The sequence below is a fragment of the Pempheris klunzingeri genome, chromosome 23, assembly GCF_042242105.1.
Source record: "Pempheris klunzingeri isolate RE-2024b chromosome 23, fPemKlu1.hap1, whole genome shotgun sequence".
NCBI classification, from domain to species: Eukaryota; Metazoa; Chordata; class Actinopteri; order Acropomatiformes; family Pempheridae; genus Pempheris; species Pempheris klunzingeri.
The window spans coordinates 11,785,113-11,812,706 of NC_092034.1; the positions used below are offsets into that span (position 1 = coordinate 11,785,113).

Genomic DNA, 27,594 nt, shown 5'->3' on the forward strand with positions numbered 1-27,594 from the left:
CACTACTTAGTAGTAACATAACCCAAATCCATCTGTTTGTCCCCTGGCTTGCATTGAGTAGACCCGACCCCCCTTTTCCATCCTTGCTAAATTTAGCATTATTCATGAGGCCTAATCGCATTATTTCTTTAACACTGATATAAACGTTTATTAGAATTGTCAGTCAGACTGATTTGTAAAGCTTGTTTAAGTAGCAGCAGCAGCAAAAATTACATTCAATTCAAAACTAAAGAAAAACAAGGTAAGCTAAATTATTGCCATCATTGTTCTCTTTTTTAGGATGCATTTTAAACAGTCTAAGGTTAGAGGCCTTCTGCAGTGGCTTCCCCGGTGTCTGAGTCACACTAGATGGCATTTATAAGATGCAACTCAAGTCTGTAGGGAGCTGGAACGGTTAGCAACACATGATACAAATAAGCCATTTGATGTAGTGAGAAAGGGGAGTGGAAAAAAAAGAGGGGATTGGAGAAACAGAATGCAAGAGAGGAAAGAAAGAAGAACTCACTGACAAATATTCATGATAGCAACGCAAAAATACACAAACACACACTTGCCCACACAACAACGCTGGACAGCAGAGGGCAAATTCATACCCATTAGCAACAGACACTTGAGCTGTGCAACAGTCTCCCACACACACTTTACTCTAGCATGTCACATACACAAGCCCACGACATAAAAATACACACAATTTTCTATTCTAGTATGTCATAAATACAAACATAACCATGAACACATGCTCACGCTGAGACAAACACATACAACTTACGTAAAGCCTGTGCCCCCTTCGTTCCCATCACCACCTTTCTTCATCGTTTTTACCCCTCTCTCCGTCTCTATTGTTCACCTCTCCCCCAGCTGTTAGTTCTAATGGCTGCTCGAACACTTAAAATGAGGACACGTTCAAAACACTTCTCTCTTTATTATCCCACGCAAGCACTCACCCATTACAGACACACACAGGAACACATTTGCAGTCAAAATACAACTTAACACACCCTCATTTGTGATTACAAAACATTATGGCATGTTCATTTGCTTTAAACTCTAATCAAAACCATAAAATGTCCCAGCTGTACTGTAACCCTAGCCCTGACCGTTAAACCTAAAATGGCCTCTTCTTTTTTTTTTTGAATGTGAGGTCCCACAAAATGGCTTGACGTTTGCTTCTCGCAGGGATTCAAGTGCAAGCACGCACACATACACACACCCTTGCACACCAAATGAGTAGACAGAGTTCTCTTTTCATTTTCCCTGGGCACACTCTCCATCAATAGCCTCATTTTCCCTCTCTCCCCCTACTGCAGTATCAACTCCTGTGCTGTTTCTAGCCATCCTTTGGCCCCTCCTTTCCTCTGCTTCTTTTCCAATACTCAACCCTTTCTCCTAGGTTCTACAATAGTCAGAATGTTCAGGCTAGGCTTTAGAGTTACTGTAGATATTTTACATTTTACTACACATACTGTGCGCAGTATACTTATTTAACTGACCTCTACTTTTTTTCTTTTGTCCCTCTGCAGAATTCTACCATCGACCAGTGACCGTTTCCTGTTGAAGAATTTGGTTTCTGGTGTGGACTATAACCTGTGTGTGCTGGCCATTTTCGATGACACAATCACTTCATTAGCGGCAACTAAAGTTCTGGGCTGCACCACATTCTCCACCAAGGATGTTTACCCAGCATGCCGCTCTCTCCAAGCACATTTCCTGGGCGGGACACTCACCATATTGGTTGGCGGTGTCGTCGTTGTCACCCTCCTTGTGTTCACTGTGGCGCTCATGGTTCGCCATCGTGTTTGCAATCACGGTGACCACATGATATGTCACAACAGCAACAGTGAGGCAGGAGGCGGGGCCTGCTGTCAGAGTGGAGGTGTAGGGAGTGTGGACAAAGGAGGAAACAGTAGCGGGTGCTACCAATCAAATGGTTCTGGGGACATGATGATGGTGGTCCTGCCCAATGGACTGCCCTCCAAGAGAGGAGGGGAAAAGGACAGGGAGAAAGACAAGGACAAGGAGAAGGAAGCAGCTGATTCTGCTTCCTCTGTGCCTCCAAAACTCCCTCCAAAGCCCAGGCCCAAGCCTAAAGTCAACCTGGAGCAGTTTCTTTCAGCTGGAGGGGTAGTTTCCACAACGACAGGGGCAGGAGGTGAAATGGCATTAGTGGTGAGGCAAAGAAAGCTGGAGAAGGCACCGCCATACTCCCTTGAAAGTGACAGAACTCCCCTCTACTACTCCCCTTCCCCTCCATCCACCCTGCCCCGTCAGTCACGCTCCAGGGACCACCCAAAACCCCGTTTGGAGAGAGAACTGACCAATCGTGCCAGTTTCTCTCTGGCTGCACCCCTGAGAGACTCAGAGCTGTTGGACTGGAGAATCACTCCCCGAGGCAGGGACAAATGGAACTCCTCACAGGCTTATCAGAGCCCTGTATCCCCTCTAAACCCTGCTTGTGGGACAGTTAGCAAACGGCGGCACTCGCTGGATATGGGCTCCTCTGTTGCCCTAGCGACTGATGCTGCAGCGACTGTTGCCAAGCGCTATGGTGCTGTCAACTACGCCAAGCGGCTGAGCGTGATCTGGACGAGACGGAGCCAGTCGCTTCATGGAATGCTAGTGCAGTGCGCCTCCACAACAAGCACAACATCTTCGACGACCAGCGACGAGGTGGAAAGCGCTGGTGGCTTTGGGGCACGATGCGAGTTCCAGAGGGGATACATCCATGCTTACAACACTACCAACTCCAACTCTAACTCTGCGATCACTACTGGGAAAGCAAGCACTGTAAAAGATAGGGGGAGGGAAAAAGGGAAGGACGGAAGGAGTGCTGAAGAACTGGAGGAAAGTGTTGTATAGGCAGAGGTTGAACAGAATTAAAAAAAAAGGTAAAATGGGATAAAGGGTTCTGTGAGAGGACAGTTTGAATAGGATCTTGATTTTGAGGAGGGAAAAGAGGTGGAGTCAGGGGAGAGATTGAGAGGGCATGGAAGGGAAGATGAACTGATTGCGGACAAGGAAGGGAAAGGTGTGAGCTCAGAGAAAGAGTAGAATAAAATTGACTTGAGTCTCACTTGTGCAGCTCCTTGATTTGCCCTGGGAGAAGTCAAAAAAAATGGAGAGAAGAGGGGAAGTGTACATGGAAAGCGAGGTGAAGATTTTCAAGAGGCTCTTTAAAACTGACCTGAAGAGTGATGGGCAAAAAAAAAAAAAGCCAGGAGAGAGATGTGACAGGAAAAGCGGGAGACTGAGAGAAATATAACAGGTGACAGTTTTAAAGTGGTCTTTAAACACTCAAGGCTGAGCCCAAGCTGTAGCAGTAAAAAAAAAAAGGTGTGACAGAAGATAGAAAAGAAAGAAGTGACAGAAAAACAAAAGTCAGAAAACCACAACAAAGAGAGTGACAGTTGTAGGAACAGACAATGTGAGTGATACATATATATAGCCTCAGAGAGAGACATAATCAAACAGGGGAAAACATCAATAGAGCAACAGAATAAAGAATGTATAGCAGAGAGAGACGGCATGAGCTCAGCATGGATTTCAATGAAGCCTATACACTAATAGAACCAGACTCTGGCAAGCACTCCAACTCTCCAGGGCCTCAGCCCCCACAACATCACAAGGGTTTACACTGGATCAAAAACAACACCACAACCAATAATACAGGAGAGACACTCTTCTCTGACAAAAATACAACAGTAAAAAAAGAGTTGGATGACATAGTCCTGCTGGATCTTGTTTTTTGACTCCTAAAATGACGGCCATTTTGAAACTCTTTTCCAAAACACAATGAATGTGACTTTTATGTGTCCTCTGTGGCTGGACAATGATTTTGGCTTGCTGTGCCTGTGGATTATGGGAGCATAAATACAGAGCTGGGTGCATTGGACATGATCAATCGATATGGGCTGGAAAGAGCGAGTAGAGCACAGACATTATTAAAAGATAGACACTGGGATTACAATGGAGTCGATATGGATTACAAAATGGAGGAGACAGGGTTGTATGATGGAACAGGTGCCCAGTTGCATTTCTGAAAGACATGATCATACTGGATGTCGGATGATAATGGACCAAATGAATGAATAATGCTGATGGGTGCATAAGTGTGCATGCATTGATGGATCAGGGACAGGATGTGTGTAAGTGTGTGTTTGTGTGCGCACATGTATATGAATGTTTGTGAGGGGCAATTCAGTCAGCCAGACTCTTTTTGTGTTTAATAAGGTTTAGTGCTTTCTGGACTTGCTGTAAAGGGAGTACATCTGTAAATGTAAGATTAGCATTGTGTGCAATAACAGCAAGTTATTCCAAGACTGAATAAGTCCAACCAGAAGAAATCACTACAGTATTTCCATGTCAGAAAGCAGAAACCGTTAGGACGGAATCCAAATTTCAAATTAATTTTGTGTGACTTCAGACTCCTTTGTGCCACATGGATTCACTTTAAATCCAATCGGTGAATGTTTTCCGAAAGGAAGCAGTTAAAAAAAAAAAAAAGACAGAACCAGTATGGGAGCCACTGATGGTATAAACTCTTCATTGGAAGACTTTGTAAAACTTATAATGGGACTACTGATCCACTGGCACAGACCACAGAGATGCTTAGAAACTTCTATCAAAGAGAAAAAATGAAAAGAGAAAACTTGAAAGTACATATATATATGGTATATATATAAAATGATGTTACTTGTCGCACCATGTGTTTCTGTTTTTCAAAGTTTTCTGGGGAATGATGTTAGGATCAAATACAAAATATAAAATGTGTGATTTTTTGTTTTAGACAAAAAATCTTCATGATTAGAACAGAAAAATGTTGATTATAACTAGACATAAAAATAAATATCAAAACAGATATTGAAAAAGCACATACAGCACAAAACACACAAACTGGCAAGCACACATACCCCAAAAGACACACACAAACAGATGCCTATAAAACAGAGCCAATAACATCAATGATAATGACTTTTAACCATTACTGTTGTTTCCTTTCTGTTTTTATTTCATTTTGCCAAAGTCAATATTGTTCTCTGGACTTGATATAAATAATAAAAATTACATGTATGGAACAGAGACGGACTCATTGACACAAGGGAGTAAGTTGTGTGTCTTGTTTAGGTACATTTGTTTCTAGATGCTCTTTACGTGAGAAGCACATACTGCATGTGTGAAAAGTAGCATTTGTCTGTGTCATTGCAGGCCAGTACATAACCATGTTCCTCAACCAGGATTTTAAGACGACAAGGTGCGATTTAAATCAGCAATCTAGTAGTAATCTGGGGAATAAGATGGATACGGATCAAAACATGCTTGTTCTTTGGTTGAATTAGGAATGAAATATGAAAGTGACTCAGTCTTGATGAAAATATTTTTAGCTCAAGGGAAACTTAGTGCATGCATGTCCATGTGGCAGAAATGAGGTTGCTTCAATTGTCAGTCAATGGAGTTGATTTGAGGCCAACGGTGAGGTAACCCTTCTTGAGGCAATTAGAAACAGCACATAAGAAAGAGGAAAGATGGGTGAGAAAAACTGGGCATCATAGAGAAGCAAACTGAAGAAAAGAGGTAGATCAATAGTTCCAAGAACAGATGGAAATGCATTTAGAAAGACAAAAAGATTCGGTAAACAAAAGATTTGACAGAGCAGATCTGATATGACACATGGAGTAGGGAAAAAAAAAGCTCAAGTGATAGCAGAGATAGAGACAGCACAAAAAATAAAAGCTGTCAGACTAATGGATCATGATTCTGATGCTTTGTTATTATCAACTATAGCTGCTGGTCTCAGACTGTCTAATGTGAAATATTACAAGACCCTTTCACTGCTACCCGCAGCTGAGTTAAATACTAATTTAGCAGCAAAGACGTGATCTGGCAACGATCTGCAACTGAACATGGCTAATTAAACTTCTAAAAATAAAGATGAGCAGAGGACAACAGTAAATTGGAAAACATGAACTAAATGTCCTTTAAATCATCTGGGTCCCAACAGGTGAAACATGGTGGCCCAGACCTCTTTCTCCCCAGCCACGTAATCTAGCTCTTACTGGGGGACCCTGATGATGTCCCAGGTTAGATGGGAAATGGAATCCCACCAGTATGTCCTGGGTTCGCCTCTGGTCCTCATCCTGGTGGATGTGCCCTGAACACCTCCACAGAGACATATCTGTGAGGCAGAAAAAAAACCGAATGCTGCTGAATGCTGCTGAATGCTGCACACAGCCGCAGACTGGGCTGTTCATTCTCAGTTGGATCAGCAATAATAGCAAACCTTTCACTATATAGACAGCACTTTGATTAAATATCAGAAGCAGAAGTAGTGCTTATGGAAAATAAAGCCTAACATCAGTGAAGAGACAGAGAAAGGCAGGCTGGATGGAAAATATATATATTTTTTTTACCATCCTCAGCCTCATTCAGAGTGCATCCAGCTGTCCTCTCACATGTTTCCATTTTCTATCGAGCCCTTTGCCTTTGCAGACGCTGCTAAATGTCCAAGATGGAGTGTGTAAAAGATGTGGAGAGAGAGAGGGAAGTGTGAGAATGCTGACACACCTAGAGATGGACAAATGGATCATGATAAGCTTGGGACAGAAACACGCTTGCTTAGAGTGTGTGTGTGTGTCTGTGTGTGTTGGTGCGCATGCCGGTTTGTGCCTCTACATGTATCCGTGGCTGAATGGGCTCAGTTTCTAATGTGTGTGTGATTTAGTGATATTTTTGTCACTTTGCCACAATTCATTACCCTGAAGATGAAAAATCCTTAAACCTCAAAAAATTCAAGTGAGAATAGGTAACTAGACTAGTGTGTGTATGTGTGTGGTGGTGTTTTTAGCTCTAGAGAGGTAGACAGTGTCCTAATTTGAGGCCATCAATGATAGCCGATTTGATTTGAAACTCCTAAATGGCCACATTAAAAGGACTGAGTATGTGCTACAGTCACCTTTGGGAAACAGAGTCAGTGTGTGTGTGTGTGTGTTTGTCTGCGTGTGTGTATGCGCACTTATGTGTGACGGGCAAGAAAAACACGGCGCAGAACACCACCCGTCCCCCCGCCTGCTTTCTTTTCCTAAGGCAAAACCCTGGCCCAATTTGACTAATTAAAAAAAATGCTGAGTAATGTGCAAGCACACACATCCACATCTAAACACAAACTCACCTTTTAACACACATACACACCAATGAGCACATACATGCACTACAAAATAACCTTATGGCAGTGATGTTTGGGTGTCTCTGTGTGCTCATGTTGAGTGTGTGCATGTGTGTGTCTTGAAAGGGCATGTCTGCCTGTAGCCAAACTTCCTCTGACATTTGCAGTTATGATCAAGGTATGATGCATTTCCCTGCAGTCTACTGAGTAACTGCTGACTCAGGATGGATCAGGACTCAGCACCTTCTGTGCTAGCGACCAGTAGGACCAGTTGTGCAACATGCTGAACTGTGTCATAATTGAAAACAGAGTAGAGAAGTGTGACCAGCTCTATGGCAACGATGGCGCCTGAGATTATAAATTGAATTTTTAAGATAAAGAGAAAGTGATGGCTGTGTAGGAAATAAGTTGTTTCTAGTGACATTTTTTGTTTGAGTACAGGATAATAATGCTGTTATTACATACAGTTAGTCGCAAATATGCAACACATTTAGAGTGATGACAATGCCTTCAAAGATGAAGTGGCAGTAGGAATCAGATAGTGCTTCACAACTAATTGGTTGCTTTGAATGGAATTGTCAGCAAGATTTAGTGAATATGAAGTAGTGTGACAGAGTGAGGCAGTTACTGCTCAATTCACAGCAATAATATACAAAACTAAACAATAGCTTTTATTTGAGAGGCTAAAAAAAATAAAAAAAAGACTCACTTTCGCTTAAGTGAAATTGTTTTTTAATCCGACCCTCTGTTGTATAACAGACTCCTCATAATTCATGATGGTTCTTTTACCATATGTGCTTGTCATCTGGTTACGAATTCACCACAGCTGCGCCCTTTTATTCTGTCACCTTGAAGTTCAGGAATATGTCAGGAAACCTTTACAGAAAATTTTAGGGATTCCATTTTTACATTATGCCTGTATGATAAAACGCCATTTTAACATTTAACTGCATTGTTCTTTAGAGCCCCTGTATGAGCTAGTGAACCATCATGCAGCTCCATTGTTGGACATTCAAAATGATGATGGTGCTGTGGTGCCATTTCGACTGGATACTTCAAATTAAATACCTATCTTGCACATTCAACATATATAAGTCATGACCACCCAGACACTAATCACTGTTACTGTCTCGTATTTAATCATTTTCTCATGTTTGCAATTATGGTTAACAAGGCTCAGGGGAAATGAGGCTTGAATGATGACTACAGATTGTCAGGAGAGCTAATGATGAAGGTTGATAGCTAAAGAATGCTAATGCTAATATTGAGCATGTGATATTATATCAATGTACGTGAGACATGACTCAAGGATTCTCTGAGTATAGTGATGTACCAGCTCAAAGCATTCAGAATATTTTACTTTCATGGCTCAGATTAGCAGAACTGAAGAAATACAAAAGCTGTTGCTCAACACTACTTCATTATATGCTGTCACTAACCGTAGAACTCAGCGCCTCAGTATTTCATAGTGTGGCTCGTCAACAATTCAGCACTGCCATGGAGAAGATGCGAGGGAGAAAAAGCGAAACACAAGTACAGATATGGCAGAGGAGAGATAAAGAGATTGATTGGATATAGAAGAGGAGGAGAGCGATGGGAGCAGCTACAAAAGGAGAGATCGATTGAGGAAGTGAGGGGTACTGCAGCAGCAGCAGAAGAGAAGGGGAAAATGATGATCTTTTAAATACATGATATAGAAAACAGGCTTCTTTTCTTGATTTACTTTCTTTTTTTTTTTCAGAGGATGGGGGGGGGGTTACCAGAACTGCTGACAGATACCAGACGGGAAGCAAGAGTCCATTTCATAGAAAACCGATACCGTCGAATTAGGGTTTATTGAAAAGGTGCTAAATTCTAAAACCACCAACAGTCACACTGTGTGTGGTGTGTTTAATCACACCAGGGTAGCAGAGTTCATTTGATGAGAGGCTATGCTGAGCACCCTTAAAAAAAAAACAGATGTAGGAAGAGACAGCAGAGAACGAGAGATGACAGAAGAGACAATGGAGGATGAGGAGGGAGAAACAATGTTCAAACTCGAGAGGTGCTGACATGATAGAGTCTGAGCCTCCTGCAGGACTTTACCTTCATGCGTCATTTCCTTTCTTTTTTTTCCCTCTCTCTGCCTTCCTCACACCAAACTTTAATTTAGCGTTCTATTTCATTTGCTCTCTCCTTCACCTCCACTGACTTCTCTTTCTATCTGTTTTTCACTGTATTGGTGTGCTAATCTCCACTTCTCTCCGACCTACCTGCCCTCGTGCGCTCACATCTCTCATTGTTTTGCCATTATGCTCTAGCTGTCTTTCACTAATTTGATTCTGCTCTCCTGACTGTAAGAAAATTTTCTTTGCCTCTTCTGTGTCATCCTCCCTTGAAGGATATTAACCTTCCTCTCTTTCTCCTTGATTTTTTCCCTCCCTTTAGCTTCTTTTCCTCTATAATAATAATGTCACTCCCACTTTTGGCTGCTATATCAGTGCCCGTCCCCGCCTACCCTTTCACAAACTTCAATATTAAAATTCCTCCCTTGGCTTTTATTATTTCACCCAAATATATTTTGGCATTTCATCTTTGCCCCCTCTGTCCTTGTCCCTCTCCATTTTAGTCTTTTGATTCCTTCCCACCTTTCCTCTCCAGTTTTCACTCTACTGCCTAAATTTTCCTCTTTCACTGCTCCAACAGCTGCATTTTAATACGTTTTTTGCACTGAATTCCTCGAGTCTGGCCATAATTATTTGGTTCGACTGTGTACATGAGTGCATAAATGTGAGGCGATGCTTACATTTTAATGAATAACTGTCATTCCGAGATTAAAAAGCTTTAAAATGTATTCTAAATTAATGTTGAAACCAAATGAGATACTTTTTTCATCTTCATGCTTTCAAACCAATCAGATGGCTTCCATTCAGCTGCTCTCTCCTTCACTTCTATCTTCACTCTTTACTCATGTTTTTCTCTCCTCTCCCTCTTTAGCCCACTTCTTCAGTAAGAGAACATTTTATTGAAAGACAATGATTAAATTGGCTACCAACATGTTCATCACTGGGAAAAACGCAGGAATAGAACTTGTGACTTTGGCCGGGTGCCTTTATCCATTGTGCCCTGCACCTTTATGAGGGCACATGTTTTTTATTCCCAAGCGAGCAGAAGCCCTCCAGCAGTATTAAAGACACCTTACCCTTCTAACCTGGCTATTGAGCTACATGAGGAATGGGACACCTGGCCATGGCAGTGTCACACAGCTGAATGGACAGGCTCAGTGGGAGCTGTGAAGTGCTCTGCCATTGAAGAATATGAATTGCATTTGTCAGGGTGGAGTAGGTGGTTACAAAACTATTAAGGGCCGTTCCTCAGTCAGCCTGTCCAATCCTAGTCCAATATTCACTCTCTTTCTTGCTTTGTTTCAGTCTTGCCTTACGAAGTTGGGCCCCTAAGTCCTGAGGGAAATCTGTGTCTTTAGCTGCTAAATGCTCCACTATGTTCATGGGCTCGTGGCTTGCTTTGCTATTTGGTGATGGACAGGTATTGCAGAGCAGCTTTATTAGCCTTGTCACTGAAACAGAATTACTTGCTCTGGCTAGAAACAAAGTTGTTCAGAGTTGTTTGCAACGAACCAAACCAAAACAAGAAGCTAAGCCAGGCTAAAAAGCTTCACAAAGTTGGGAGAGACAGTGGAATTGGGTGATAATTGTCTGTGTTTGTCACTATGAGCAACACCTTTCACGTTACTTTTAGTCAATGGTTGTTACTGCTGTATGTGTTCTCTGGGATGTTTGTCCTTTTTCCTCTCCTCTCCATCGCTCCACCCAGGTCTTCTACACCTGATTAGCCCTGATTCCCTGAATGAGTTGTGCCTGGCCCAGGAAGGGGCTCAAGTCTCCATTTACTGAGAGGCCTCTGGTTCTGGACTGCTGGTCCTGAAGCTTTTAGGAGATTTCTTATTTAGTGTCTCTATTTTATGGCTGTTTGTGCTTGATTTCAGTGTTCTGGGTGTTTTGTTCTTTAATAAACCCTATGGCTTGGGCTTTTTTCTAAAATGGCATTTGAGTGAAATCTTGGGTCAGTGGTGGAGTATTGTTCGGCCCAAAGGGCCGACCAATGGTGGGGCGTAACAGTTCATAAAAAAATATTGATTAGTGCAGCTTTAATATTTGTAGCAAACTCTGGACCAGAAAATAGCTAATAACGTGAGCTTAAGTGAGCAAAAAGCTTTCGTTTTCTCTGGGCCTTTTACTCCACTTCTCAAGCTTCAAAATATTATTGTCGTCATCATTGCCATTAATGCCATCATCATCATCATTTGCCACAGTTAAACTCTAATTAGTAATTTGCATACAGCGCTAAAGACTGCAGTCCTAGTTTGGAATAGTTTGAATAATTAATTGATATGGCAAAGTTGTGCATTTGTGAATGTGTATTCAAGATTTTCATTTAAATAATACAAACAAAATAACATTTCATTTACTTAATGTAGGGTTTTCTTTCTTTTGTCAAATTTTAATGACCACTTTTTATGGAAAACAGAACAGATGCTGTACTGTAAGTTTATGTTTCCCCTTCAGATAATCCATTTCTTACATAATGTGTACAGCGAGTCATAATTTTGACCTGGATCCTTTTCTCCATTATTTGCCCTGAATTCCAATCTTAGTTGCATTACTTACAGAGATACTTGTAGCTTGCCAGTCTCCTCATTCTCTAATACTCTTTCCTCTCTCAGGCTCTATGCTACTCTCAACTTCTCTCCATTTTGCAGTTCATCCCATTTCTGCCCCTTTCCCCCCATTTTACTCTTCCAGCACTCACTCCCAATAGTCTCTACGAATGTTTGCAGTCACTTCCTCTCACTGCCTCCCTTGATCACTTTCACCCCTGCCAACTGCCCTCGTTTAACTTGCAACTGTCCCCCATTTGCAGCAGAAGACACATCACTGACAGGTTCTCTTCAAAAAAACAAGAAAATTTAGTTTCTTTTTGCTTCTCCTCTGTGTCTTCTCTGTTCGACCCTTCACCTCTCCTTTAATCATGTTTTCCTTCATTTCCTTTCAGTATGTTCTATTTTGTTTCCTCTCACCCATTTTATTTCTTACATCTCCTCTTTTCTCATATTTTGTGCCAAATGTGATTTTGCCTTACTTCACCGCAGGGACTCTCCCGCTCATCATTACCTCTCTCAACATCCCGCCCACTGCCCATCTCTTTTTCACTTCTACCCAGGAACAAGGAATGAAACGGAAGCTTCTTGCCCTCTTTTCATCATTTTTCACTCCTCATTCTCTCTGTCTGTCCTCTGTGTGGTGATGCTACCACCTACTCCTCCGACTCAACATCCCCGCGGGCTCCTTTCAGACTCCTGATCAGAAGGGGGGGGGGGGTGAAATTTTGCAACTCTTCTCATCTTGTGATGTTCTGCAGTTTCCTCTCTGAGAGGGTGATGGTAGGATATGTTGGCATGTGTAAGACAGCGGCAGAGAGAGGGAGACAGATACAGTGGGGTGTAGCTGCTTTCCAGAGAGCAAGCAGCAGGGGAAATGAGAATAAGGACCGAGAAAAGAGAGCAAAAGAGAAACAGGCACAATGTAAAAAAGGACGCGAAATATAGACACGAGTGAAAGATCTACAGAAGAAAAAGAAGAAAGGGGAAAAGATATCAAAAAGTTGCTGATTGGGCAACTGTAATGAGATGATGGAATTTTTAGTCCCTCAGCATTTCTCGTGTTTATCTGTGACACACATTTTCCATAAAAAAGGCCTATACATTTAACAATGCTTGCTAAATTGCTGCTACGAACACGCATATGCACTCTGAGCTCTGCTTAAAAACCAGAATTTTATACAAGTAGCTTACATCTGCTTTTTTGCAGCTGATCAGTTGGGAGGCTACAAACCCACAAATCCACACCCATGTCTGAACCAACACTATTTAGCATCACTATAATCCCATTTGAGTTCTATGTAAATGTGAACACCTACACCCAATTAGTTATACTAACAGCCACGCAAATGTTTCAACAAATCTCTTACTGCTGCAATACTTATAAGACTTCCCCTTTTTCCTTGCGGGGGGAGTAAACGATTGTCATACTCCATAATTCAGTTGCAAAATATTACTATATATATGATTCAGTTGTTGGTCTGCCAACTTACAACAACAAAAGTAAAAGCCGCACCCAGTGACTGAGGTTCCTCAAGACATACAGAGTAGACGCTGAAAGGAGATCATTTGTTTTTGAGCACTAGGCTTAAGAAACGCAGCTTTACAGCCACTGGGAATCTCAGCTGGGCTATAATTGGGACTAAGTGCTGAGAGAGGGGTCCTTTAGCTTTTCAGTTGACAGCAGCAGCCAGTAACCAATTTAACCTTGCTCCTTATCTAGCCATGCCTAACGGCCAAATATTGTGGGGCATTATCACCATGAAATATTCAGTGTTTTGCTGCAAGTAGATATTTCAGACTATGGTGCATTGTTTTCCTCAGCGCTGCTAAATGCACTGCTCTTTGCTTAGTTGATTTCACTGATGGTTTGTAACTTGGAAGAAAGTGGAACAGAGTCTCAGAAAAAGACTGAAAAGGAGCTGAAAAGAGAGTGAGAAAATGTGTCTCTATTTTACTTAATGCAGGGAAATACTGTGAATTTACACATATTTGTCGTCATCATGAGAGTGAGGTATGAAAAAGATTACAGAAAACAGGAAAGCCTGCATATTGGAATCAAGGGGGCTTTCAGTCCAGTCTGCTGTACTCTCCAAGTGTAGGAAAAAAGCCCAAAAGAACTTGTTTATTCAACTGGCAACAATTGGATCTAAAATAAAGTCCAACTTTAATTTAAATATTCTAGAATGTGTTATTGATTCGTTTAATAATTAAAGACTTCAGTATTGCTCTGGAATACAAACATGTACAAGTAGATATATTCCTATACTGCAGTAAAACTACTTTGCAGATGTTTGAGAAAAAGTTGTCATAAAAAGCAAATGCATTTTTGTCATAACCTGTTCTTAAAAGAAAATATATCCCATCAACTGACAATAGGCTGTCATTCACGTCTCTCGAGGTGAGGGCTATATATATATACATATATATATATATACACACACACACACACATAATATCTGCAGCCGTGTGGGTTGCATGTTGTCATCTGTTGCGTCTAAAGCCGCAGCTTAGCTTGTGGTTGTTTGAGATCAAAGTGCTGTCAAAGATCTGTGGCTCTGAGACTGCGAGGGGGAGAGTGAAGCTTTAACAATGTCCCATTGCTCGCCACAGTGAGAACAAAGATGCTAAAGAAAATGTATTATTTCCATGAAAAATTCTGAATTTAAATGCATGCAGAGACATCAGACTTTGGCACATTGCTCAGCACTACTCATAGCTCTCTTTTCAAAGTACACCAATTGCTAAAATAAAATAGTTTGCTATGTGAGGAAAATTACTATTCAACATGGAACTTTTGCAGTTTGTTCTATACAATAAAAAAATCATAAGGTTTCCTGCTATCATTGCAGAAAAAGATGAGCCAAATATTGGCTTAAGCTTCTGCCACTACAGACTGAAAACAAAAAGATAAAAGTTGCAATAATAATGCCACAGAGAGGAAAGTAAAAATGTTTGATGCTGCACTTTCACTCCCTGAAAACACGCAGCACAGCATTCTCTCACCAAACACATTCATTTGCTCCTGTGAATGACCTACCTATTTAAAAAAAGATTGGATTTTAAGAAGCCATTGATCACCATTTGATTGCACTCCAAAGGTATTCAAAAACAATTTCCAGATCACTGGTTTTATTTTAAAGAGAGTGTCCAGCAACAATTTGTCAACGATGACTCAGCTCAAGTCATCAGGCAAAGAACTAACGAATCATGAAGTCATTTTGCAGAGATCTTACATGCATGATTTCAAGCACCCAGAGTTCAGTTCAGGCACCTAAATGAAGAATAACTGTTAAATCTCTATAATCCATGAGAGGTTCATTAAAAGGTGAAGTTTAATCAGTGTCCTATTGTGTGCCACGAATAATGAAATATTTATTCTGTGACAGAAAACAGCTCGCTAAAATCTGTGGAATGAATAACAGCACTCCAATCAATTACACAATGCTCACGCTTTGAGGAGAGCAAAGACCACTCTTGTTAGTGATTTTATTTTTAACTTCAGCACAGGACAGTTGGTGGATATTTACCCAAAACATCTTAAAGACTCTGAGCTTTCAAACGGGTGGCCCCAGAGGGAACCATGCCTTAAACACAGCAGTGTCTGTGCTAACTCGGGAACAACAAATAAAAACTTCAACATTAATCCCACCTCGATTGCTTTCCATTGTAATAAAAAAGACAGCAGCACCGTCACTGCCACCTACGCACACTGCAGTCACGTTGCATTTGTCAGTAAAAAAAATTAGGCCTTTGTTTGAAAGTAAAACAGCAAGACTGAACCCTAGCATGTCACTTGCTTGCGTGTCTAATCCTAGTAATCCCATAATTAATAGTGCAGTGCAGCAACTGGAGTGAACTGAAGGTCTTTAAACATCTGCAGGGTGTTTCATTTTGCAACAAGGTCCAAACGCGCGCATCACCTTTGTAACCATGCAACCGCAGCTGTACGCCCACAAAGCCGTTGACCCTGTCCCTTCTGTGTACCTGGGGTTTGGTCCAGCTGGATTTGAACACTGGCATTACTGAGTCTTACTGAATATAATTAAACCTTGCAACCACACAAGTGGCCACTCAAAGCCTCAGAGATGGATGTGCTGTGCAAATGAGTGATCATTCAGAGAAATGTGTATACTGTACACACACACACACAGATGCATAACAAAACTACACAAATGAAGGGTGAACCATGCAAACGTGTGATACAGCTCATATCAGCCGGACACGAGGCAGTCAAAGGTCAGTTGAGCTCAACCACCCACTCCCCTGGACGCCCCCACACTCACACACAATCAAACTTGAAGGCCTATGGACATTGCAACCACAAGTAAACCATAGGAAAACACATATTGCTAATTTCTACTTTCAATAACAAAACTGAAGAGCAAACAGGAAACAGAATAATGCTGAGACTGAGACACAAAAACAGGAGAGGCAAAGAAATAAAAAGAACAAAACAAAAATTAATAATACCTGGAGAATGCTGCTGGAAAAAAGGGCCAGTGAGTGACAGAACAATAAAACGAGAACAGCAAAGGAAAAGAACAGTAGCAGGGTGGCCGTTTAATTGCACAGCCCTTTATCTGCATACACATTATGGTAGTTTGAGAGTGTTTTAAATAGAATAAACCCCAACTGTATCGCCAACACAGTGCTGAACACCACGCAAATATCACCGCTTGACCAATTTCATTACACAGTCCGCCACTATGCTGGGACGCTCATTGTAGTCTTAGAAGTTCTGGCTGAACATAATTTTCCTGTTAAGAGCCTCAAAGGGACGAACAAAAAGAGAAAATTTGTACTGAGGACCTTTAACCGTGTCTATAATACACTGCCTCTGCTAAAACCTACCAGACCACACTGCTGCTGCAGCTGTGTGGTGTTCAAATCATTCTGCCTGGCGGCTCCCCAACTTTCACACATATTGCAATGTGTCAGTACAGCAACACAAGGTGAATTTATTGCTATGTGCCAACTTTAAAATGTATTGTGATATTATGTAATGCTGTGAAGATTTAATATCTCAGATCTTTTCTTATTGTAATACTGAGACATATCATGAATGTTGTCTCTTCCAGGGGACTTTAAACTATTGGAGTTTGCTAGAATCGCCCAGTGCTAATTATCGTCTGGTTATTTTAGAAGCAAATGGTTTAAAAATATTTATGAAATAACAGACTGTGATAAAAAAAATTAACATTATTTAACCTTAGACAACATAAATACAATCATCAGCACTCAAAACACTACAATGTAGCTTAGAAATTTTTAGACACCTTTGTGAAACACTGAACACACACTGTACTGTGGGAACTTCTACTGGATGTCTTATTCATGGCAGCGACTCCCTTTAAAACCACTTGTAGCGGAGAGCAAAATGGCACAATATCTGGATTTAAGCTGTAGCCTTTAGCAATTTGGAAAAGCACAAATATGGTCTGAAAGTACTATTTCACCTTTTATCCTCATAGTAGAGGCTCACTGTTTGCTGCCAAATGTCAAACGTAGCAGTGGATTTGAACGGTACAAGTGAAAGTCAGATTGTTCTGGTTACAAAAAAAAATATTCAGGTGATAATTTTGTGTAATGACGTGAGCTGAATGTTATAGTATTCATAATATAGTGGAATAGTTTCACTTGCTTATACAAGTTACCATATTGCTAATTATTAGTCATATTCCTATTGTCAGCACTATAGTACTCTCTCTCTCTCTCCCTCAACCAACCAACCAACCAACCTCCACCCAACACGGACCCCGACAGAAAGCCGCCGGAGTTTTTCTTGCCACTGTTGCCTAATATAATATCTGATGCTGCTCATGTGGGGATTCTTGAATCTTTAATTTTGAATTCCTGAATCGTTGGGTCTCTCTCTTAACTAAAGAGTTTGTTCTGGACCTGTTCTTTATGTAAAGCATCTTGAGATAACGCTGTTATGAACTGGCGCTATATAAATAAAGATTGATTGATTGATTGATATTAAGCTGTTTTACACAATTGGCATTTGTTATTCCTCCTGCATAAAACGTGTTTTCTGCTACTCAAGATGAGATGTAGAGCAGTGAAATGCAGGAGATAGCAAAGAGGATTGGATAAAAATAAACAAGAGGAAGACGTAGAAGAAAGGAGAGGCAGCTGAGGAAGGATAAAAGTAGATGAAACAAAAAGAGGTTGCAGTTAACACTCATCTCCTGTCCTCATCCTCATTGTCGACACCCCCACCATCTCCCTTATTACTCTCCTGAGCTGAAAGCGTTTGTTTTCTCAGCAGCAGCACTGAGCATTAGGCTCAAATATACAGTCTACTTAAAATGCGACAAATCCCTTTATTCTCTCACACGAACACACACACACACTCTTGCACACACTGGGGCACAAAGGCGTGGAAACACACACACCTTGTTACTTAAATCTTTGAGAATAAAAAGTCTGGATTCTCCAAACAATCCTCCCTCGTGTTTCTATCGATCTGAGCACCATCTATGCATCCTTTCTTTCCCTCCTGCTGTCTTTCACTCAGCCCCTCCCTCACTCGCCATTTTCTTCAATAGCAGGAGCCACATTACAGGATGAAATGCAAACTGCCAATCCTATCTTATCACAGAAAAACACAGATAACAAAATGCCATTTTTCCTTTAGAGTGGCATATCCTAAATCCATCTTCATTTCCCTTCAGATCCTTACCACCCAGGCTTATCTTATTTGGGCTGGACAGTCTTCAAACAGCTGAACTCAAACACTTTTTAATGTTTGTAGTAGAGAGGTGGCTGAGATTGGGAGCCTGCACCTGATTCCATTTTAATTGACAATTAATGAATCCAGACATTAGCAGATACAAACACCTGGCTAAGGGCAGGCCATAATTAAACTCATTAGAATTAGAAAAGAGACTTTTGTTCTAAACCAGTCATTAAAGCAGCCAAAACCCAATGCAATTTCCCAAAGTAATTTCTCTCCCTCTCTCCATCCCACCCGCAGCACTTTTTAAGCTTCAGCCGCCCCTCTTAATAGCACTATTTCCCTTGTTTTCCTCCATATTTAAAAACTTTTTTCTATATGATGCTGCTTTTCTACCCTAATTCTCCATTTTGTTCTCCACTTTCATTCTTTTATTCCTTTTATTTCCAACATAACAAATTGATGGATTTGTTCTTTAAATGCTGTCCAGGTAGCTGAAACCATTAGCATGCTTTCCACAGGTAAACAAGTTCAGTCCTGAAACATCTAGTAAGTCTTTGTTTGTTTCGTGTTTGTTGCTAATGCTGGACTGGTTCCGTCCAAAACAGTATTTTCCCACTGAGGCGAACCACGGTATGAGAGTGTGTTCACACATGGTGTTTGTGTGGTGTCTAGTTTGTCTTGAACACCACGATGAATATCTCACTGTTTATATCAGCTCATCTGGGTGGAAATGCCTTGTTTGATTTGTTGAAATTTTAAACAGCCCATGGCAAACCCAATCAACAGATGAACGTTTCTCTGAAGTGTCAGGCAAAGAAATCTTTGGTTATTCAGGCAGGCAAGTTGATTCCTGATGAATATATCATGCACACTGTGTATTTCCCAAACTGCCACACATCTGAATCTAATGTTGCTCATACCAAAAAATACACAGTTGATTCATATACATGAATCCAAACAATTCTATCCGACTTGCTGTGATTTAATTAGATCATATCAGTCCATTTAAATTATTTTTCCAGTCTGCTGACAGGAGCGCAAACTACTTATTCAATTATCTCTGTAAGAATGAGTTTAGTCTTTTGACAGGCCACTAAGTGACAGCTTCTGTGGACAAAAAATAAAAACTGATCCCTCAGACCATTTTCTGGAACACTTTTCATTTCGTACTTTAGGTATTTACCTGATGCTCTTACCCAGAGCCACTTAGAGTGGAGGCACTGGTAGAATAAGCTTCAGTTCCAAGATCACCAACATTACTAGAAATAAGATTTTTAAAAATGAAGGTGGAAAGCAGACTTCTTTAAACTCACTCAAAAAGAAAGAAAGAAGCTAAAAGCAAATTAGAGTGAGCTAAGGTGGAAGAAATAGAGAGAGGACATGTTTCATTGAGAGATGGTGATTTGAGGTACTTCTTGAAGGAATGGGTTTTCAGCTTATAACTGAGGATGGGGAATGACTCTGCCTTTTTTGACCAGTGGCAAACTCATTCCACATTTTGCCTTTTAGTGCTGATTCATTGCAGCCCACAGGCTTCCAGTGTGTAAAAACCCCTGAAATTTATAATTGTAAATAATCCCATGCGAAACTCTGTGTTACAGTGTCACATTTCCTTTAACATAGCCGCTTCCTGGAGCCTTGGAGGAATATGCCAACTTTTCAGCAAATAACTTCTTTGATCAAGGGGCTGCTGTGTGAAAAGCAGACTGGTACTCATTTCCTCTGCTCAAGCAGCACATTCACACAGCAGGCAACATAAAACCACAGAATATATTCAGTATACTGTAGAATATATTACTGTAGATATTGTTTTGCTGGAAGAGGACTCCTGATGTTTTTGGTTAGCGCTTTAACTTTCCTGTATCACCAACATCAATCAACTTAACTTTTGTGGGGCCCACCAGCAATGGTGAGGACTACATGTTTCTTTGTCTTTTGAACAAATGGTTCCCTCTCTGAACTCAGTTTCCCAGAGTCCTTTAGTTTCACGCAGATGTGCTAAACGCACCCCTGGATCCAGCTTTCCAGCTACCATTAGTCAATGTGGGGCACATGGCCCTACAACCTCAGGTCAACAAAACCAGAGTTCCCTCACTGCTCTTCCTCTCTCACACTTCTCGCCTGGACTCCTGAGGATCCAACTCTGTTTTTCGCCTGGCTCTCTCCTCGTCTGGGGGCTTCAGCCCTGAACCTCGTCTTGCATGGGCCCCTGAAGGTCCAATTCCAGGCCTGCAGCTTTCTCCTCCAGCTCCAGCCTCAGTATGGCCTGTACCAAGCAGGCCACCTTTTTCATGGCAGTGGCACAAAGCCCTGCCTAAGCCAAATTTCTCAGTGCCAGCAGGTATGACCCTAAGTGTGCCAGCTGATCTTCAAAGCAAAAGGAGAACACAAACAAGTTAGCACCAAGCTGCTAACTAGCAAGGAACAAAGGAGCCACCGGATTCCTCCAGCCTGCAACTAGGACAACAAGGACAAAGATCCACAACCCTTCTTCCAGCCTGACTCATCAACAGATTGGCCGGCTAAGAAAGCAGCGTGCAGAGGGACTGGTAACAGACTAACTGGGGAGAGAGAGCGAGAGAGAGAGAGAGATGTTCTCTCTCTCGGTTTATGGACAGCTGTTTTGAAGCCTCGAGTTTGGTATATGTATATGTTAACTGCCAAACTCGAGGCTTCAAAACAGCTGTCCATAAACCGATAGGTGATGTCACAATGGCTACGTCCACTTTTTATATACAGTCTATGAATTTAACTGTCAATGTTTTAATATAATGACTGTGCATCAACACATTTCTTGGTAATTCTGCCATGACACTTGCCATGCACCATATTACCATCCTGAAGTCAAACTTCACATATTCAGCATGAATTTGCTCTGTAAAACAGCATGTTTAGCATTTTCTTTCTCCCATCCAACACTTTTAAATTGTAAGTTCAATGAATAATGCAGCCTCAAGGGGCCGCTACCGGGAGCTCTAGACTTTTTAGTCTTGCTTTTTTCTTTCGCTCTCTCCCTCCATATCGATCGACTAACAGTCCAGACTTTGTGATGAAATGCCACTCTGAAAAGCTTTGTCCAAGACAGCTGTAAACATGTCACCTCCGTCGGCCTTCTGGCTCTGTAGGGCCTCAACAAGTCCTTCGTAAATGTCTCAACTGGAGGGCTGTTAAGGGCAGGGCTTTTATAGCCAACAAGAACATTACACACTACTTTGGCTCAAAAATTACAGCCAAGTGTGCCTCAACTTCACCTCTCTCTTCTCCTGTCTAACAAGCTTATGTGCAATTGTAGAGTAAGGCTGGACTGCCCTGTATTCTACCTAAGTATGTGCGTACTTGCTAATGTATGCATACGCACTGTCATTTGGTAGAAGGGTAATTGTACTGCGACACTGAGCTTGGCACTTAGCACTGACAGGAGTGGAAGGAAGAACAACAGACAGACCAAGTAGACCAGAGAGGGTTTGGGAGAAGTAAGTGAGAGATTTAAAGATGAACTGATGAACTGTGCTGAATGGTTAGCAAAGCATACATCACTTTCAGACCAACACTAGAGAGTGCAGGTTTGTAATGGAATTTTTTATTAGGGAGAGCACAGTGAGAGCAGGTATACCTCAGGCTCACTCTGGGAAAAAAGACTTGAACATTAAAACTGTCAGTGCTACTGGGTTGCCAGATGTTGCAACGGAAACAAGCAAACCCAGCTGTCAAATAACCAGCAGAACTCACAAGTAGGTATGATGGCACTTCAGTGTAAAAAAATACCTCCAGCTCCAGTATTCCTGGTACTTTAAAAAATCTGCTCTGCTTTTAATGAGCAAAATTGGCAGCTCTGACCATTCGGATTTGCCTCCAAGGTTTCCTTGCAATTTCAAGACATTAAAAAAACAAAAAACAGACGCATTTATAGGTGTAGTCATCACATTTTACTGCATGTAACAAACTACTGCTGCATTTAAAGCTGCCCTCAAGACGGAGAGTTTGGAAAGCATTTCATTCTCTTTGTGAGTGAGACTGGAACAATCAGGTGACCAGCCAGTCGAGAGAAATCGAGTTGTGTGTTCCATTATGCCCATTCAATTAGAGCTGGAATATGTCTAAGAAACGAACAAAGGCCCCTGGGACAGGCGCTGCAGACAGATGCATGGTCTCCATGCGTCAAATTGTCCTACAACGATCCTGTTGCTACAAAGAAATCTTAACTTGCTTTCACACTGTGAGCTACACAATTGACAAGCCACTGGAAGTGGCAGAGTAAACCACTCAATCAAGCAGTCAGAGTTCCACATTTCTGCTTCAATAGAAAAAGAAAAAGGCTGAAAAACCTGGTTCTCTAGAAACTCTTAATTAAAGCACTAAGGGAATAAATATCTAAAATCCAAAGCTTAGAGAGCGATTGCGTCAATTATTAGGGCTGATGAGCTCTGTTTGTTTAGTTTTAATTAACGCAATCTACCGGTGTGACCAAGGACACCAGTTTGAAGATACCGATGTTCAATTCTGAAAACACAAGAATATGAATGTTTATTGCAACATGCCAAACCCATAACTTTGTTTGTTGTTTCACCTATTATATGGGAATGAGCATGTTCGAGTGTGTGTTAATTGCCTTCTTGGCAGATTGTATTAATGTTTGTGGGTGTATAATAAGATGATTAAGCCCTAAAACCTTCCTGAGTGTGTATGTGTGAGAGAGCATTAGAACACATCAATTAATCAGTGTGTGTACCGACCCTTAATTAAAATCTCCCCCTTCCCCCTGGACCCTACTCCTGTGTGCATGTCTGCATTTGTATGCACGTCACCCCTGCTGAATCTCTATATTCATGACTACGCATGGGAACTTCCACAACACAACATCTCATGCTCAAAGCCACATTCAAGTGTGGTATATTTTTAGTTTTTTTAGCAAACATTTCCTGCTGCAATTTCAGAAGCAGGAAACCAACAATCAGTTTTGCCACCCCGGGTGACTCTTGAGGTTCTGCTCACCCAAAAATGACAGCATACCGCAAGTCAAAACTTAATTAATGCCCCATTAACATGCATTCTGCCCTTTGTTTAATAAATTTCAGGAGTAATTTGTTCTCCTGACTAAGCCTGTGGTCAATGTCTTTAATTAAAGTTCACTAGTCATTAACTCTTTATGAATTTATGAACATATAATATTCAATGAAATTGTGCTGCAAGGCAATGTGATGAGGAAGATTACTAAACATTACGAAACATGTTCTGTCCAGATAGTCTGCATTTCATTTTTACATGGACTGAGTATGGTCTGCTGCCTACAACCAATCCAAGCCTTTTATTGCTTTCTTTGGTTTTCATTCGTACTTGCTACCTAAACCTACACTTTAAAACTTTGTTGCAATTTCTCATACTTACTCAGGCACAACTGTTTTTCCAGCCATTCAGGGTGTGATATTGGAAAGTAATTCACAGGCAACAGCCAGAGTAATTTTTATTCCCTGCCCACATCTACAGCTAAACACAGAAGTTCACGAGTATTTTTTGCGATTCCATTTTATATAAACAGAGGACACAGTCATGTATTGCTGTGAACTGAGAGCAAGTGAACTGCAGTTGACCCAAACCTTAGACGCCATGACAGATAGCCTGTCGACTAGGAAAGTACATTACTCACCCACCCAACTAATCAGATTTCACACCTTCAGCAAGGTCATCGCCTTCTCCTCACTGCCTCTCCAACCTTTTGAGCCTCCGACTCTCTCTCTGATCTCAAATTAATATTCACACAGACGTCCAGGCCGCTACTGGGGGCCTGAGGGTGTATGTGTGTGTGTGTGTGTGTGTGTGTTTGTTTTTATGCTCAAGCTGTGCTGTTGCAGCATAAAAGATGACAGATTGAAATAAAAGAATGACAGTGGGAGGGGACCGGGGGGTGGTGGGAGCGAGAGCACAGGAGAACTGGAAAGAGAGAGACAGATGTAGAGAAAGAGAAAACAAGACAGCGAGAGAGAAGAGTGGAAGAATGGAGTGGAATGAGCCAAAGAGGAAGCTGCTGTGAAAACACTGTGTTCTGCTTTGAAGCTGGCTATACGTCATTCCCTTGTGTGCCTCTATACATGCACACTATGCATAATTCTTCTTTCACTAAAAACTGCACAGAACAAACTGTCGTAAAGGAAAACTATTTTTCCACATCGATCATTTTGGCGCCGTTTCTACATGCGTTTTTTGGTGTTAATTCTGTACTTAAAATTGTTGCCAGACTGCTGGCAAATGAGAATGAGATAAATAGAGTGGCACAGGAAAACATCACACATCATCTGTAGCCAGAGCAGGAAGCAGCATTCCTGTATTCACACAACTGATTCGAAGGCTGAATCAGACAAGTAGTGGGTAACCGTTTAGTCGGCACTGTTGATAAAATTAGCTTTTTTTTTTTACTGACCTGAGGATTAGATTAAGAGTAAGTGATAAAGTTATAAATTCATATTTAGTTTTACAGACTTAAAAATTTCATCAAGTTCGATTCAAAGGAAACTTTCCAACTTCATCGATTTATTTGTACATTTGTCTTCATTTTGCTTCCACTTCCTTCTCCAGTATCATCCATCCTACTTCTTCTCTCCACTCCCCCTTCTGTCTTCCCTTCTTCCCTCTCGTTCCCCCTGTCTCCCTTCGCCACAGCCGATTTCCAGCCGTTTAATCCCGATTATAGCTTCAAAGTCCCAGCTGACACCATCCAGCTCGAACTTGCAGTGTGTGTGCACTCATCAGCGCGATGCTGATTCCGGCTATAAACACATCTGTCTTGTGTCTGCCGTTTGATTAGTAGTAAAACATTGTGTTTGTGTTGGCGAATCGTTTTAGCGAGTGCGCGTGTTTGCGACATGATAGCAGGCTATAAGCTGGAGTGGCAGTTTTAGTCAGTAATTCATGTTTGTGTGAAAATACTTGCATGTGTGAGATTGTTTTCTCCATAAAACAGCTGTTTTCCATGAGTGACTGTTGTGCACTGTGTATACGTGTTGATGTGAAAAGCTTAGTGCGTAGTGACTTTGTACTAGGCTCAATGCTCTCCGTCATCTTAACTTCCACGTCTAGCCTTATCTCCTGTACTCTTTGTCCTCTTTTAATGCCTGAAGCAATAAAAATCATCCTTGTAACATCAGACCGCACAATTCTAAGGTTGAACCGAAATGAAAACACATTTTTGCTATGAAATCAGTATCTTTGAGTATTTGAGCCATGAAAGCACCCTTTGCATAAAGGGATTTTATCCTCTCTGGAAATAATATGCAGTATGAGTATAGTTTATCTTACATTACTCCACTTACCATTCAACTAAATAAGGGGGTGGGAAACACCTGCACAGTCTACAGCAATCCAATAAAAAATGTGAATCTGATGCTCGGGATGTTTTGAAGCTGTAGTTTGTGATATCAATGCACTGAATTGGTTATACATTGGATGATATTGTGAGGTGTTCATTGTGCTTAGTCCACCCACGTACAGTACATAGAGGCATAGACAAACAACATCTTTCAGCTCACACAAAAGACTAAATCTTCCTATTTCCCAGTGTTTACAGCTGTCAAAAGTGGTGAAGCAACAAGTGGGCGAAAAAAAAAGGTAAAAGGACAAGAAACCTCTTGTTCAAATTGATTATTTTTTTTGCACTACTTGCTGTAGTAGTGAGTATCTGAAATTTTAACACCTTTAAGGCCTTAAGTTGAGGCAATTTACATCTGACTTTGTTGGTCTCCTCAGAGTTTTTAGGAGTCAGCCTGCTTCTCTGCTCCCGACACTAAACAAGTGGTAAACAAGTCTGCCTGTCACCGTTTCTCTTCCTCTCCTTCTTACTTTACATCTGTGTTAACTATTTCTCTACTCTACTGTGACTATTTTCATTGTCTTCTTTTCACACTATACAGTCATTCACTGTCACCCTTGTGTTACTATTGCTTGGAGGAGGGATGGGGGGGCGCCCCTCCATCAGTCATCTCATATTTATGCACTCTCACTATTACTAATTGGATTTGCATGTTCTTGATCTTTTATTCAATTTCCTGAAATAAGGCTTCTCCAAGACTTTCGCTTCAGCATGTACACATGCCCGTGCACGTAGAGGTACACACAAATGTGCGTGCAATCCCTTTATAGACACACTCACCCATAATTACAGCACTGTTCGTGTGATTAAGTACCGTGCAAGTGGTTGTTTAGAGGTGTGAAATGAAGAAGAGATAGACAGATAACCCGGCCCCCAGAGACACATATTAATGCTTCACTTTGTGCGAGAGAGAGTGTGTACATGGCTATATGTGACAAAAAGTGTGTCTGTTAGTGTGCCTTGACAGAGTGTGTCTAAACCTCTTAAGTCAAAGATGAGATGGATTTCCCGTCTCTCCTCTCCTCTTTGCAAATTCAGAGCGAATGAGCCTCAATCAGTGTTTCTGTCCACTCGTGCCTTGGAACATGACTCAAAGGTCATAGGAGGCCAACTCCAGATCAGATGGAAGACGGATTTCATCCTGTTACTTGGTTGACACCGATCTCTCTGTAACTGGAGTGATGGGACTGGCAAGGGGATGAGAAGGCGAGGTAATAAAAAAAAAAAGATGATGGTTGGCTATATTATCAGCGGGATTAATAAAGTAAATGAGCAAACAAATGAGCCTTTCTCCTGTGCTACAAATGGTATAATCCAGTTTGAAATTATTCAGTCCTCTGAAATAAAACAGACAATTCGGGAGAGGCATGGTTGTGGATGGTGCTTATAAACATCTTGAAAAGTCATTTGTTGTGCAGTGACCTTTTGCAATGTGATGAATTAGTTACGTACCGCTCTGCACCATTGACCTTACACAACAGTTTCTTAGTTTCTTTCATGGTTATTAGAAGAAAATAAGAAATGTGATTCATGAGGTATGTACAGACCACTCAAAAATATGTCAGGGATTTACATTTGAGCTTAATTGGGATCGGTGCTTGGATCAAACTGTTGTTGATTTATCTCAATTTATTAATATAAATGACTATGAGGAGGGATAATATTTGGGATACTAAAAACAGACTGCAGGTATAAGAATGGAGATCAAGATGTATATAAAAAGAAAAAAGGCAGAC

General features: G+C 41.2%; 2 protein-coding genes across 2 annotated transcripts in view; one reads left to right on the forward strand and one right to left on the reverse strand.

The window, feature by feature from the left end:
• Positions 1-2,856, forward strand: part of LOC139222720 (leucine-rich repeat and fibronectin type-III domain-containing protein 4) — a 33,628-nt gene extending 30,772 nt beyond the window's left edge. The window contains exon 7 of the mRNA XM_070854564.1: positions 1,521-2,856. Within this exon, the coding sequence (XP_070710665.1) occupies positions 1,521-2,856 (1,336 nt within the window). The remainder of the gene's footprint in view (positions 1-1,520) is intronic.
• LOC139222527 (pyruvate carboxylase, mitochondrial-like) overlaps positions 1-27,594 on the reverse strand; it is a 274,531-nt gene that overhangs the window by 109,113 nt on the left and 137,824 nt on the right. The window lies entirely within an intron of this gene.